Below are 16488 nucleotides of genomic sequence, written 5' to 3' on the forward strand. Positions count from 1 at the left end.
GATTAAGATAGAGGCCAGGAGCACAGCAAGTCTCTCTTCACTGCTTAACCCAGTTACTTCTTTCACTAAAATGTGATATGTTAGTAAAGCAGTATGAATGATAACATAGAAATGAGAATGATTTTTTTCTATTTTCTTTTTTTTCTTTTTTCTTTTTAACAAGCTGTAGACTGAGATTTCTTATCACAAACGTTAATACTCTTATATAAAATACTCTGATAATCCTTACTGATTTCCGTGATAATGGTGTTCACCTTTTGAAAATCAAGTGATATGAATGTGTAACTTTTTAACAGTAATGCTCTTTGCCCAACTGGAATGCAGTTTGTATTTCTAATTTTTATTTCCTGAACTAACTTTTCTTCCAAATGAGTTGAAAAAAAAAGAAGAAAAAAAAAGCAGCCTGTAGGAGTCAGGAAGAAACTCCTAGCAGCTTTTTTTTCTCTCTCTAGTAGTTTCTTCTGCCCTGTTTCTCCTAACAGGATTCTGGTGTGGACGGTCCTGAGCCAAGAGTTTCCACTTTTGTTTTTTCGTGTTATACTATTGTTCTGATCCAGATGCGGTGTTTTGTTGAAAGTGAACTTGTTTGATGCTGATGGATTGTCCATCCGTTTTGAGTTTTCAGAGGGATGGAGGCACTGGTGTGGTTCCCCCTTCCCAGATCCAGATTTTGACCTTTAAAAATGGAGTGAGGTTTTTTTGCATGGATACAGGCAAACACTTTCTTCACCTAGAAAAAAAGAATTAAATGAACGCCTCAAGAATTTCTAAATGTTCATTTCCATTTGAAAATTTTCCAGAAGTATATCTGCTAATGAGAATCTCCCGTAGCTTTAGTTACCTTCTGTGGTGGAAGATTCACAAAATTCATTCATACTCTGAATACAGAGTTGAGATAATTCAATGATATCGATTTTTTTTTTTTTTTTTTTTTTTCTATGCACACTTACGTACATAAATGAACAACTACACACTTACCTAGATACAGAATGACCTCAATAAAGTGGACTCTACAAAGGCAGCAGCTTTCCAATTCTAAAACTAATGTTCCCCCACCTTTCTGCTTCTCTGAGGCCCCCGTAATGTGGATTTTTTAACAAGTGTCTACCTTGAACTCTCTTTCTCCCTCCCCTATGTTGCAATACCATGTCATCAAATGTATGTGTAACAAAATAAGAAATATATGCAATATTTTAGTTTGTTGTATGTGAGCTGATTCATGGGTATTATACATATCAGAGTGGCATATTCACTGTTGTGTAATGCAAAATTTCAGTCCCACAGTTGACAATGTCCCTGGCAGTAGCACATGACCCCCTTTTTGTAAAGTTGAGCTTGTTGAAGTCCGTTCTTTGAGGCATATGTGCATGTGTGCAAGTGTGTGCACACAAACACAAACATACATGTATTACACATTCACAGTTCTTTATATAGATACATATATACACATACACATATATATGTATACTTACATACATTCATGCATATAGACAGAACTGCACACACACACACACACACACACACACACACACACACACACACACACACACACACACACACACACACACACACACACACACACACACACACACACATACATCCATACATCCATATATACATATATATATATACATACAGACGTAAAGACACAGCCATTCGCAATACATAAATTCATTATATATACACATACAGTATGTACATACATACGTACATACATAAATATGTATGCATATATGTATGGCAAGAAAATATATGTTTGAATGTTTCTCCATGTATACACATATACAAAAAGATGTCTGTCTTATGTATGCATGTTATTCTTTTAGTGTCAAGTGTCTCAGCTTGTGAATAATTTTATCATGTTATATGTATATAGATGATTTAAGTTATCATACCTTATTTTCATTTGTTTTTGTCTGTCTCTATTTTATTCTTATTGTTTGCCTGTTTACATTCTGGAAGTTATTCTCAGGGTGCAGGCCTACCCAAACCAGAGGAAATATAACTGGTTTCTCTCTCTTCTCTTCAATTCTCTTCTCTTTTTCTCTTTCTCTTTCTCTTTATCTCTCTCTTTTTCTCTCTCTCTCTCTCTCTCTCTCTCTCTCTCTCTCTCTCTCTCTCTCTCTCTCTCTCTCTCTCTCTCTCTCTCTCTCTCTCTCTCTCTCTCTCTCTCTCTCTCTCTCTCTCTCTCTCCCTCCCTCCCTCCCTCCCTCCCTCCCCCCCACTCTCTCCCCCTCCCACTCTCTCTCCCTCACCCTCTCCCTCTCCCTCTTTTCCCCTCTCTCTCTTTCTCATTCCTTCACTCCTACCCCATCCCTCATTCTCTTTCTCTCTCTCTCTCTCAATATACACAGTTCCTCTTTACACAGCTACTCTTTTTTTTTTATAGGTGAAAAAATGATAAGAATTTCAAGAAGCAGCAAAAATAAGCTTTATTTTTTCTTCTTTTTTTCCTTTCCTTTCTTCATTTCTTTCTAAATGTTCTTTTTTTTCTCTCTGGTTCTCTGTTTTCTTTGTAAAGGAATGTTGATGTCATTGAAGTTTCTTGTGCTTTTCCTAAATCAAAAGGGATCTTGCCAGTCTCCAGTGGTTGGTCATAGTCTGAAGTGTGTGTCTACCACAGATTATGAATTTTTGCGTGAGGTTGAGTTCCTAAAGGGTTGGGGTTGATGGTTGTATAGATGAATGGGTTTTGCAGAAAAGATATATTCATGAATATTAAAGCTTTCTTACAGGCAGTAGAGAATACGTGTATTCGACACATGACAGCGTAACACAAAACCTATTGTCACATGTATCATAATGATTAATAACAGCTACACGTATACATAATTTTTAAATATAATGAATCGAGATTGAATTGGAAATGTGTATTTTTTTGAATTGCAAAAGATAGTATTGGTCATATAAATCAGTTCAAAACATTTTCATAATTCACTTTAGGATCATGAGGAATATGGGTCCATATTTATTTACTTATTATTTTTTTTTTTACATTAAAATGTAGTTATCTGCTTCATGAACAAAATTGTTTCCAACTGAGCTATGAATTTAATAAACCTGAGCTATGAATTTAATAATTAAGGTAAGATTCGATAAGTTATTTATCATTGTCTTTGCTATTTTTTGTTATTTATTATTATTATTATTATTATGATTATTATTATTATGATTATTATTATTATTATTGTTGTTATTATTATTATTATTATTGCTGTTATTGTTATGACGATGATTGTTATTATGATTATGATTTTTTGCTATCTTCATTATCATATTACTTTTTATATTATTCTATTATTATATGTTGTAATCATTACTTTTATGATCTCATATTACTCTTAGCATGATGATTATTATTATCATTATTATTGCTATTATTAATATCAACATCATAATCAATATTATTATTATATTTTTATTATTATTATTATTATTATTATTATTGTTATTGTTATTGTTATTGTACTTAAAATATTATTGTTATTATTATATTTTATTATTATTACTATTATTATTATTATTATTATTATTATTATTATTCTTATCATCATTATTATTATTACTAGTATTATAACTTTTTTTATATGTATCTGGGGTGTGGATGCATGTGAGTTTTGATTTGCCTGCATATGGGTGTGTATGGATTTGATTTTTTTTCCACTTTCATGATTAAAGATATGACTTGGCCTTTAGGTATTTTTGAGAAATATAGATAGATAGATAGATTAGGAACTGACCAATTTATTTTATTTTCAAATTCTTAGATTTTACCTAATAGCTCATTTAATGATAAAGACAATAAAGAAATAGAATGCATTTTCTGATAAGACATCATAAAACAGTTTTAGTTTATAAATTGGTTCAAGAAGAAATATACTACTTTTTTTAGGTACCAGGTAAGCCTCCATTTAGCATGGAGGAGACAATATAATTCAAGTTACAATGTTTACACAACATGTAATGTTGTCTGGATATCCATTATGAATTATGTAAATTGATGCTAAAAGGAAAATGATATATTTGATTTAGGCATGCATTGCTTGACTAGGATGCTCATTATAAGCGCTTTATTGTTTGAAGCATTTGTCCCATTGTCCTTGAGAATAGGCATGCTTCCAGGCAGCAGAGGTATAGGTGGTGCTAAATTTTAATGCTGTGTTCAAGCCATTTGCATAGCTGTGTTTCATATTCACTTGCACATTGAGGGGTCAGAGATTTTTAGAGCAGTTGCTGAGTGTACTTTAAACCAAGGGTTTCATTTAAATCTGTGTTTGTTTGTTTTATTCATGTGTGTGGGAGTGTGTTTGTGTCTGTGTTTGTGTGTAGTTGTGGTCGCTAAGAAAAATGAACAGGGACACTGGCATATATACACTGACAAAACTTTAATCAAAATTTTTTGTTTGCATTGGTAAAAGTTATGGAATATCACACTTCAGCACGATGTGAATACATATAAAGTAAATTCCACATGTAGCCTTATGCATTTATGTATAGGTTTTAAAGTACCAAAATATGCATGTATGTAGATAAACACATAGAATTAATCTTACACAGGCAGTCCCAAAACGAAGTTCAGGAACTGATCCACAGCAGAATCAATTTAGAGATGACATACATGTTTAGGTATTTGCACATATTGCACACATAGAACTTGCATGTGAGTACATAAAATCTATTCACAACACACACAAACGTGCACATGCACCACACACATGCACACATGCACAGGCACACACACACACACACACACGCACACGTGCACACACACACACACACACACACACACACACACACACACACACACACACACACACACACACACACACACACACACACACACACACATGTATATGTATATATACATATGATCACAGTCACACTCCTACTCAGACTCAGATTTATACCTACACTCAGATGCACACTCACGCAGACACTTAAAGATTACCAGGCATGAACACACACACATGATCACGCACATATATATTATATAGTGTATTTCAGATATTAGAGATTAAATTGTCATGTAAATAATAATGTCATTATTCAGAGTTTTGAATGTCTGCAAATGTCCACCATCAAAATATTATATAATCATGCTCAAGGATTTGTTTTGAGTAACTGGTACAGTATGTAAATGATTTCTGTTACATTTCACCATTAAGATAGTTTACTCTTTTATATACATCATTTCATAATGTAAGTTTACTTAAGAATATTCACTCAAGGCCAGTGTGATGTTTTATATATGAATGATTAAGATATTCCTCTCATGTTACTTTCATCATGCAGCTGCGTACCATGTGTGACTTCACCAAGACAAATCTGAGACTCGAAGTGTGTGTGTCTTTCATGCACAGAGCACTGCGATTCTACCACCAGGACAGCAATAGTGTTAGGTTTTTCCCATAAGCAGGTAGCCAGTCTGCCAGCTGGTCGCCTCAGTTAGTCAGTCAGTCAGTAACTTTCCTGTGAAATCATTACATAGTTCTTTGCAGTGGAAATGCAATAGCTCCAGTGGCTGAAAAGCCTGAGTTTTGGCATTTCTTGATATCCTATTTGTTTCAGTGTGCTGGCATTCCCTTTATATATATATATATATATATATATATATATATATATATATATATATATATATATATATATATATATATATATATATATATATATGTATATACATCAAAGGTTCATCACACATATAAGGGGGCATCCCAAATGTAATTTTTCCTGTATCCTATTGCGTACTATTTGTTGCCTCTGCTTTGATTTCTCTTTCCTGCCATTAGCTTTCTGAACTACAGAAGGCCTTTGGTCCAGTGTCTTCACTGCCCCCACCATTTGGTCACTGCCAGGATTACCTTGAGTTGGAACGTGACATCATTTGTTTGGTGTGAAACTTAGTGCTGCTTTTTCTCTGAGATGCATTTTTTGAAAATTAAGTATCTGGAATGGATAACGGAAGAAAGGTTGATTTTTTTTTTTTCTCCTTTTTTTTTTAGATTATTATTGGCTCGAGTGAGATTATTTATATGATTTTTAGTTATCAGCTAATGAGGTTACCTCATGGCTTGTCTCAATTATGTAGTTTGTTATGCTAATCAATTGTTTTCAAATATTTGTTTTAATAACAGTTATTTTAATTGATTAAATTTCAGCTTATTTGATGTAAGACAACCACACTGCTTTATGTGTAAAACTGATAGTTGTGCAGGTAGATCTGTGGTGGATGGCAGTTTGCAATGTCTGGTATTCTACATACCAACCTCAGCTATGTGCTTTTTTTGCCTTCTTGACAAAAAGAAAAAAAGAAAAAAAATCGTGGTGTGTGCCGTCCTCCTGCTTATTTGATTTTATTTTACTTTGTTATTTATTTGTTGATGTTGATATTATCATTTTCCTTTTTTTATTATTATTTTTCACATATGTATTTTTTTTCTTTTGTGTTTAAGCAGTGTCATCATGTTATGTCTTGATTTTCTTTAACGTAATTGTGTTGTTATACCAGCGAATCACTGCGGTGTTATTATTTTGAATATCAGTGTGCAAATCATGTTATATCCCTCATGTACAGTGGTATACCATAGGTTTTTCTTTTTTTTCCAGAAGAATTTCCTTGTCATGATTTTCTAGAATCACCTTTTATTTATTTATTTATTTATCATTATTTTTCCATGAATTTCATTTTGGTAGCTCAATCCTGCAGCTTTTATTTTGTGGCTCTCCAAATATTCCTTTCACCTCTGTCTCTCCGACTCGATTCACTTCAACTTTCCACAAGCTACACGAAGCCCTATGGGACCTAGGCCTACCAGTGTCATGGAAGGCAGTGTTGTGGAGTTTGCCGCTACCCGAAAAGAGACACCCAACTAGGCAATTTGGCAGCAGTGGTATCAAAGAGATGTGACAATTTTATCAGGGCTAGGATTTTTCGCTGGCCCAGTCATCTCTGCCTCAAGCCATTAGCCTCACTCCTTAGCGTTTCCATGAACCTCTTACAAGGATTGACAGAGGCGTGTCCGGCAGCATGATGTCGGGTCCGCGAAACTTGGCACTCCCCAGTGCATGAAGACCAGCCTAGGTTCAGCCTTTGTTTTTTTTTTATGATTTCTCTAATTTCCAGGTATGATTTTTTTCCATAGAGTAATTAATGCAGCATGTATTCATTTTTTACTGCTGGGCATGCAGTAGTGCATGCCAAGTAGATTTACATGTCTTAACTCCCGTAGACAGACAGATAGAGCAGCAGACCTATAACAGGCAACATCCTGCTGCCCCCGTATTTGGAACAGTATCACGTGTCTGCCACGTGTTCCATCTTTTTGGGCAAGTGCATGCAAGTAGTGGCAGCTAGTTTATTTCCTTTGTTGGATACTTTTCTACAATGCTGCGTCTCAACACTCCACTCGTCACCTGCTATTGGCACAAGTGCCATGTGTTGTAATATGTAGGCTCAGTCTGTAAATACCAAAGTTACTCCATTCTCTGACTGACTGTGTATAATCAGAATCCTTCCCCTAACAAGGAATTACCAATGTCTTATAAGGCTGACCCAGTACTTTGTATATTGTACAACAGTATCTGTCTTATGCGCATATTTGTTTTTAGAATTTGTCCAATATAAAATTTAGTCAATTTTATATTAGTATTTAGGACCCCTGCTAATTTTCTACTGCACTTATAGCATCTCACTTGTGAAATCTTGTCCCATAATATACCATCCCCAAGCCCTTTACTAATTTTTACTTTTGATTTAACAGTAAGTTTGTTTTGCTCCTCCTGTGACCGACACCCCTGGGTTTTGTAACAGGTTGGTAAGAGTAGCCACATAGCCGTACAGCTGTTGTTGTCTTAAAGATGTCGTAATGCTATGTGTTACCCCCTCCCACCCTTGCCTATTTGTTCTAAATTTTAGATACCCTTGAATTCCCAGAAGTAAATCCTAGCTAATTATGTACGTGGTGCTAAGAGATGGAGTGTGTAGACTGTGGCTAGAGCAAGAGGCTAGAATGTTTGTTCTCTGTGCTGCATAGATCATTTCTCTTGGTGGTGACGGGCTAGCGGCCTCAACACTACTGTGGCCCGGTGCCTAGTCTGTTGTGTTCTGGCTGCCACTGCTGTGCACGCAGCTTGCATGTTTCTAGGTCGCCCCGTGCCACTAGGCGTCCGTCACACTGGGCTGCGTCACACCATCCTCACCCAGTCTCCAACAGCCAACAGCCCTCACCTCCTTCGGCCTCAGTCTCCTGTCATTATAACTACTTATTATTATTATTATCATGTCGACATGACTAGTCACTCCTAGTTTTTTTATGTTTGTTTGTTAATAGCACTGTATTACCAGTGACTTGTCTGGTGAGTTTTATTTTTAATTTTTTACGTGTTGCTACTAACATGTACATGATGAGATGTGGATGTTTTACAATGGTGTGGGGGTTTGATTGGATGTCCCGTCCCGTTTGCAGTTGAGAGTAATACGAGCATTCAAGTCAACCCTGGAAGACTTGGAAGAACGGCGGTCGTGCCATAGTTTGCATAGTTTGCGCATCTCGCGCAGTCAGCAGGGCAACCGGCCCATGTCAGACATCAGTTACATAGATGAGGACTCTACGAAAAGCCCAAGTCCCAATAGTGACAAGCGGTGCGGGTCGTGCAACGCAACTGTGCGCCTCGTAACGCCCGTCGAGGAGTCATCACCCACCACGGCTGAGACCGCCCCCCTGGTACCCCCCGGCAGCCCTCCCCCAGGCGGGCCTGCTGCAGCAGCAACCCAGCAGCTGGGGCACCACCGACCCCACACCCACGCCAACACACAAAGTACTAAGTGCTGCCACCACCACCACCACCACCACTTTGCTGTCACTTCCCCTATCCCTCCGCTCCTACAGCCCCTTTCCCCGCACCATTTTAATACTTTGGTGGCCCAGACCCTTCACTCTAACATGGCAGCGCACTCCAGCACACTGCAGCCCGCCTCCCCACCTGCCCCTCCAGATATACCTACCCTTGTTCATGAAACTAGTATCTGACCCCCTCCCCAGGACTGATTGTGGTTCTTTCCACATGATCGTTTTGTAAAATTCCCACAACTCTATCCTTGGGTGATAAGCCTCCTCTGAGTCTGAATCGACCCGCTCATCCTATGTCCTTCCCCAAGAGACTTTCTGGCCATTTGACTTGGCAAAAGTTAGTCCCTTCCAGCCCCAATCTGCTCATCCTACTCCCATCTCAGGCTTAATCATGTGACCCCCACCTAGCCCTCCCACCCCACCTGCAAATGTGCCCCTGCCTTAGTCTATGCACCTGCACAATTGTTTCTATGCATTTGTTCTGTGTTCTAACCATTTTTAGTATTTAAACACAATTTCCTATTAGCTAAAACACTCTAGCTTCCTGTCCCTTTCTTAATTATATTGTTCTGGTATATTTTTTTCTAATTTTTCTTTCTTTCTTTCTTTCTTACTTATTTTCTTGTAGTCCATTAAAACTCCCTGTTTTCTTTAGTTATAGTTACTTGACCTTGGCTCAAGTGGTTACCCTGCTCCCCCTCCCCTCCCGCTGCTGACCTGGCCTGTCCGTGTGGGTGGGTGAGTGTCAGTCATGTGGGCTGAGGGTGTTCCCATGGTGGGCCGAGCGTAGGGTGTGCTGGGGGCCGGGCACTCTGTTGCCTGTCACTTCTTTTGCCTTGAGGCCTGTGAGGCTGAGTGTTGTGGTCTTGCCCTGCCCTTGCCACTTCCCACTGATTGCCACAGCATCTGAGGGTTGTGGTGGTTGGCGGTCTGCAGGCCAGCCTGGCTCCCCGGCGGGACCTTTGCTACAACAGACTGAGACAATATCTCACGTGCACCTCACTAACAACTCCCGCCTCAACTGTTACTAGTCTAGCGTATGCCAGGGTAACTAACACACATCTTGTGTACTAATTTCTAATGCGCAGCTAGAGGAGACGTGGTTTTGCACTGCATGTTGTGTTTTGTGTTGTGTATTTATTTTATTATGTGCAGTTTGCCATGTGGTTATGGAGAGTGCCAAATGCTGAAATGTTTCCCCAGCTTTGGAGAACAGAAAAAAAAGAAAGTTTTTAAACAATAGTTTAAATAGTGAGAAAACTCTCTTAAATTTAACTGAAGCAAATCTTGGAGACCATAAAGGAAGCTTGCCCTGGTGGTGACTGAGACCATAGCCTTGATTTTACCCTATCTGTGTGATTGTGTCCCTCTTCCCTGCCTGTCCCATACATTATGTCTTCTTTACCAGAGCTTATTCCTTCATTACTACTTTCTTAGAATTATCATCTTTTACTTGTGTTTGTTCTTTTGGGCTGGGGTAGTTGCTGACACAGATATGGCTGCACACTGGACCCCCAACCGTCATATTGCTAGGGGACTGGAGGTGCAGTAGGGGTCCAGAATTCCCCTTAGGTGTTGAACATCTGCTCACTGAGGTAGGATCCAGGGTTTTATCCCTGGTTCGGCATCATGCCTGTTCCTGGTGCCATGGCAGATAAAGAAGCCAATAATTTTGGACTGGTTCCTCCTCACCCAGGGAGCTGTCTTGTGTCAGCCGCTCATCTTGAAGCTGTCGCCACTGGGTTCACTTTTTACTTTCCAGCCACCATGGAGCCCTTAATGTAGGCTTTGTCTTAAGCTGATCGTAATCTTTGGATGAACATGGTGTTGAGCGTATCATTCTGTTATTTTCCCTGGTAGGAGGATCAGGAAGGAGAAACACATGGGGGTGAGGTATGAACCAGAGCATCTGTTTCTCTCAGCCCCTTGTACCTGAGCTATTCTCAGTGAGTAAGCCACTGTGCTAGACACCTCACCCGCAGCATTAGCCCAAATCTAAGGTCCTCAACATTTAGTGGCTATTAGAGCAGGCCTATTTACAGTATTCACCTGCATAATCAGTTTCTCGCTAGTGTACCCACCGTAGTGACTCTTGCAGCGGTAGTTGTCCATTGGGTTTCCATCATTATTATTTTTAGTCAAGTTGTGCTCTCTGTGCATGAAGATGTGTTTCTTCTTCAACGGTCCCGGAGCCACACAGATCGTGAGTTGGTGTCCTGAGTGTAAGCGTATTAATCCCCGCGTGCCCCTGTAATGTCTAGGCGAGTCCCGGGTAGGTGTGGACACCCCGTGTGTTGTCTGTAGTTTCTACTCCACTACTGCTGCTCCACTATCCCCTGCACACCACACAGTGTACATACACCACCTGGCCCGTACGCCGCGTGCCGCCTGAAACAAGGTGTGTAGAACACAAGGGCGTGTACTGTGGGCGAGTGGGTGACCGCAGCCACCACTTACCAGGCTGTGGGCGCCATTGGCGTGGGAGAGCGAGGCGTGTCCTTGTCTTCTATGCACCTTGCTGTATAATACATCCCTGGCCAGCTCTAACTTACCACTGTAGCCACTCGCCCTCACCACTGTTATTATTATTCTCATGGTTCAGGTCATTGGAGGCACGTTGCAGGAGCGGCTGATACCCGTACCGTATAGCAAGACCTCCACAGACCAGGCTGTAAGCTACACCCCTCTCTCTTGTCTCTTCTTAGACTCATTTTTTGGACTAATGTGATCGCTCGCTCACTTCCCCTCACGTCTCTGCCCTTGATCTGTGCTGTTTGCTTCTTTTCTTTCATGGAAGCTGTAGGCTGGTTGACTTTAATGTCAAATAGAAATGACTTAAGGTAAAATCACTTTAAATGAACCATCCTATCATGCCTCCAAACTGTCTCTTACACAGAACAAAGTACACAGTCCCATTCCCCAGCTATAAGCCAAAGGTAACTCCTTACTAATCTTATTCCAGTCATTAAACATATTCCCTTTAAATGAAAATAATATACCAAGAAAGTTGCATGTCCCTACTCATATCAGTAGAAAAAGTTAAAATCATATTGTGTAAGAGACCTCAATTTTCATTGATATTTTACAAATTTAAATCTGTTTTGCTTCTATCCAGCCATGTATCACTTCCTTATTCCTGTTTCCCGCATGACTCTAGAGCGACTAGTGACATAGACCTAGGTTGTTTAGATGGCACAGTTAGTTTAGACTTGCCTGTTTTGTTAAGTGTTTTATCTTGTGGCGAGAAAGTCAGGTTTTTATGTGTCAAGTCTACAGTTTTTACCTCTTTTTTGGTATTTGTCGTCAGGAGTAATAAATGGCAGCCAGTGTTTCTATGTGTCATTCTTGTTTCTTAGATCTTAGATCTTGGTGTGAATGGTAAGCATGTTAGCATGAATTTTGTGTACATGTCCTCGTTAGTGTGTGTAACCAAATAATATTGATGTTGTTGACCTGTCCATCTAATCCCAAAACCCTGTGTTGTGAATGATCCTGAGTGGGTGTGGGTATGTTGCAACTGCCCACACCTACCCAGTTTGAGTGTTTGTGTGAGTTAACATATGGTGCACGCACCACAAATGGCACATGCCCCGGACTGGCTTCCTGCCGCCGCCGCTAAATGACAGTTCTTGAAATATTGTTTTTCTAATAACTGTGCATATGTACTTACAAAGTCTACTGCTGCTGCTGTTAATAATGTGCCAAAAGCACTAGCAGCAGCAGCAGCAGCAGTGGTAGGAGAGGACAGATGAGGGCGGTAGGGGGTTGTTATCCGGGTGCGCGCATGCCGCATGAGCCGCGCACTATGGAGAGCCTCCAGCCAACATGCAGTGCCCACGTTCTCTGGCTGCCAACTTTGTCTTGATGTCTGGTGTGTGTCCATCGGCGTAGGAGCTACAGAGCTCCGCCTGTCGTGTAGATCCTATGGCAGCCAGCAACACTCTCTCAAGTACTCTGTATAAGTGCACGTTCTATTTACTGTTAACAATTTTTACCTTTCATATTTAATCGACTTTTGAATGTTTATATTCTGTATTTTCTTACATACTAACCATCATAACTTCTTCGTTGTATTGGCACCTAACAGGCTGAAAAAGCCACCTAATGAAGATGCAGTACACGGTTCAAGTTTGGCATGGGATCTTTGCAATGAGCATGACTTTTTGCTTGTGTGTGCGAGCGGCGGGTGAGCATCCTTGCCCCCGCCGCTCCTGCTGACGCTGTAACGCTCCGTGGTTGGCAGCAAGGCACACTCCTCACCCTCTCACTTGTCAGCAGCTCTCACAGTAACCCTCACAGTCAAGTTTAAAGACTTCGTCATATCAGAGAACTTTTTTTTGCAATTTATGTCTCATGTTTCAGTGAAAAGTCAAAATTTACGTTTTTTTTTTAATCCCATGATTCATTCCTTTAAGTGTTGAAGTGCCTTGGACTGATGTAGTTAGTTTTTTCTCTTTGTTTGGTGTTCTGTACGTGGTTTAGTTGTGTCCAAGGCATATGTTAATTGACACCATACACCTATTAAAATGACCTTTGTGGCCTCTGTTTCAGATTCGAGTAGTTAATGCGTTTCGGCAGGGGCTTGATGCACGGCCTTCCAACCCAAACCTGGCGGCAGTGCTGAAGAAGCAGACGTCCCTGAGCAAACGGTTGTCCCAGGGGTCTTCACTGGAGTATGCCGACATGTGTCCGGATCCAGAAGAATTAACAGTGCCAGAGATCGACGTTGAGCGTTTATCCTCACACAGTCACACCGAGACTGCTGTGTAGGCCCTAGTGTAGGCCCCCATGCCGCTTTCTCAGGGCCAACTGCACCTCCAGCAGCAGTAGCAGCACTGGCAGCAACAGTAGTGTGATCAGCAGCAGCAGCAGCAGCAGCAACAGCCATTAGCCACTACCGTAGTAGCTAGCGGGTGCCACCTGTGGTGTGGTGCCTAGGTGCTGGGCTCCGTCGCGACTGACAATGACTGACTGCGATAATCAGGGTGGCTCGGGCGGGCTAAGGCGGTGACAGTTCATGTTTGGGAGAGAGAGAGAAAAAAAAAAAAAAACTGTGGGTGCTGTGCACACCTGTTATTGGTGGCGGTGGGCTGCCTGGGCTCCCGTGAGTTGTCTTCCTGGGGGCCTGCTGTCCTGCATCTACCCAGCCTGAACACACCCCTTAAGGGGCATGCCCAACTGTCCCTCCGCCTGTGCCCACCTCTGGTGCACACCCACACTCACTGGTGTAAGCCAAGGACTCACTTTAACAGTGTGCCGCCGCGCCCGTTGTTTCATCATGTCCTACTGTTAATAGTCTTGTGTATAGTAAGGGTTGTTATTGCATAGTCTACCAATTATAGATATGGTAAAGGGTTTTTGCCAGAGGGTTAGATCTGTTGAACAATACTAAGGACAAATTACCATTATACCTGTAGTCAAAGGACGTTTTAAAACTCTCTAAAGAAGTTGTGGAAACTTGTATATTCATGAATGTTCTTGGTTCTTGTTTTCTAAAACCATGTTGGCTGTTCCTGATACTAGAGTCTATACATCTCTGTTTTGTTTATGTTTGGCAGTATTGTTTTGTCCATTTGCTGTGTATGGAAGATGAGACCTAGGTTGTATGACTGGTGGTACCTCTTAGCTTAAGTGGTATGATCGTTGCATTGCTACAAGTTGTGTGGTGGAGCCAGCCTTGTTATGAGCCCGGCTTCACAACACAACCACTACTGATGTCTAGGTTTAATCAGACATCTTTGCATTTAATACTAATAATCCTAACATCATGGGGGTCGTTTTTATGGAGCAATAGTTGTTTTGAAGTATATATAATAGTGATGATGCTTGTCAATAATTCAATCACTGAAGGTAATTGTCATGTTATGTAATTAACAATATTACAAATGAACTGGTGCACGGTTGTTCACGACCTTATCACCTGTTATAATGTTGGCTAGCCAATGGAACCAATTTTATTTGTTGTGCCCATGTGAGGAGCACTCCAGAGGCCTGCAATTGTGTACGGCCACCCTGGGAGTAAGCCCTAGGACTTTTTCATGCCCCTGCAAGCACTAAGTACTGACCTTGGATATTTCCTAGGATCTATCTTCAGTGCTCTTGTTAAAAAATATGGAAACCCATAGGGGAGCTTGACTTTACCCATGGAAATATGGCATTTAAACTTGCCAGTCAACATCCCCGACCCCACTAATCCCACCACCTGCTCTTACCCCCCTAATCCCTCCTCCTCCCTCTGTCTTTCCTCCCCTCTCCATTCTCCATCACCATTCCCAGAATACCCCTCCCCTAACTATCACATTTCACCACTCCAGGTTGACTCGATGTCTGTTTGCGTGGTCTGCCCTCTACCATCCTGTTCTTAGGTGTGGCAAATATGCATTAGTTTTAAGTCAGTTCTCTGGGCTGTTCACCAAACCATTACACATAACAAATTGTAGTCAATAGCGAACAGTTATTTCATTCTTTTCCGTAGAGAAAGTGAAGGATTTTCTAAATACTGAAATGTTGTAAATCCAATAAATGTTAATGTAAAATGGTAGAGATAACCAAGATAAACCTTCTGTAAATCTTCAGTAAATCTTCAGTCATTTTGTGATGCTCGTCTCTTGACATGTCAGCCACGACACTCCTTAACCTTATGTTTGTCAACTAATTCTAGGACTGAGGAAGTCTAAGATCACTGGAAGTTTGATAAGAAAAAGGCCTTGTACTTCTTCTCTTTGTCCATTATCTGATGTGTGTGTGTGTGGGTCCATGGATGGTTTGTGCAGTGTGGAGCTGCGAGGCCCAACATGACTCCTGAGAAGCAAAGGATATGAGTCTGGCTTCCGTTGTGATGATGCTCTGTCACCAACCATGCACTCGAACGCGCGTAGTACTTTAGATTTTTCGTGGATATAAACAAATGGCTTCTATTGTTAATAGGAAAGAACATTACTTGTTGCGTTTGTTAACTTTAAAAATACAGGTTTTCAAGAGTCCACATCTTTTCTTCCTTTCCCCTTCAAGAATGTAATAGCATCTGCATTACACTCATTGACTGAGTGACCACTCTTTGTATCTTGTTACAGAGTATACTAATATATTGTTAGCTGTATCAATAAGAAATTATTTAGTGTTTATTAGTAGACATCATCATTGAATACATTGCACCATTGACTTGATTCTTCAGTTTGTAAAATTAACTGTTAGAATAGATAAGTGCAATATGAAATTAATATAATGGATATTATAAATCAGTTTTAAGAAAAAATTTTGTGTCAACAGTTCATTTAGTACTGCATCATGCTCTAACTCCGAACTAGTGATTGTCCCTTAATTTACATAGATATAGCTACAGACAAGTCCAAAGAATTAAGGAATGTACATACATTATTTCCATATTAGGATATTTCTCAGTAAGCTTGATAATATATTTTATTTCATCAGTTGAAACCAGCACAGAGAAAATGAATAATTAAAATAGGTGCCTCAGTTCTTAATACATCTTGTAACATCATATTGTAACAAGGTATTTAAGATCAATCATAGTTTGCATTCGTCACTGAAATTGTAATTTATAAGAAAAAGTTCCATTACTGATGCTGCTCAACTAAAGCACAGGATATGAAATGATCTTTAATGATACTCAAGAATCATA

The 16488-nt window shown here is 40.0% G+C and overlaps 1 protein-coding gene across 9 annotated transcripts in view; it reads left to right on the forward strand.

The window, feature by feature from the left end:
* LOC119580411 (plasma membrane calcium-transporting ATPase 2-like) overlaps positions 1 to 15831 on the forward strand; it is a 213376-nt gene extending 197545 nt beyond the window's left edge. For 4 of the 9 annotated variants that reach the window (XM_037928742.1, XM_037928690.1, XM_037928584.1 and 1 more), the window contains 2 exons: positions 8463 to 8814; positions 13398 to 15831. In XM_037928742.1, the coding sequence (XP_037784670.1) occupies positions 8463 to 8814; positions 13398 to 13411 (366 nt within the window). In that variant the 3' untranslated portion in view covers positions 13412 to 15831. Of the gene's footprint in view, positions 1 to 8462; positions 8815 to 10706; positions 10793 to 11448; positions 11518 to 13397 lie in introns of all 9 variants that reach the window. The other 5 variants (XM_037928874.1, XM_037928807.1, XM_037929130.1 and 2 more) reach the window with 5 other exon arrangements.
* Positions 15832 to 16488: the final 657 nt, after the last annotated feature.

Source organism: Penaeus monodon, chromosome 1, assembly GCF_015228065.2.
Source record: "Penaeus monodon isolate SGIC_2016 chromosome 1, NSTDA_Pmon_1, whole genome shotgun sequence".
NCBI lineage: Eukaryota > Metazoa > Arthropoda > Malacostraca > Decapoda > Penaeidae > Penaeus > Penaeus monodon.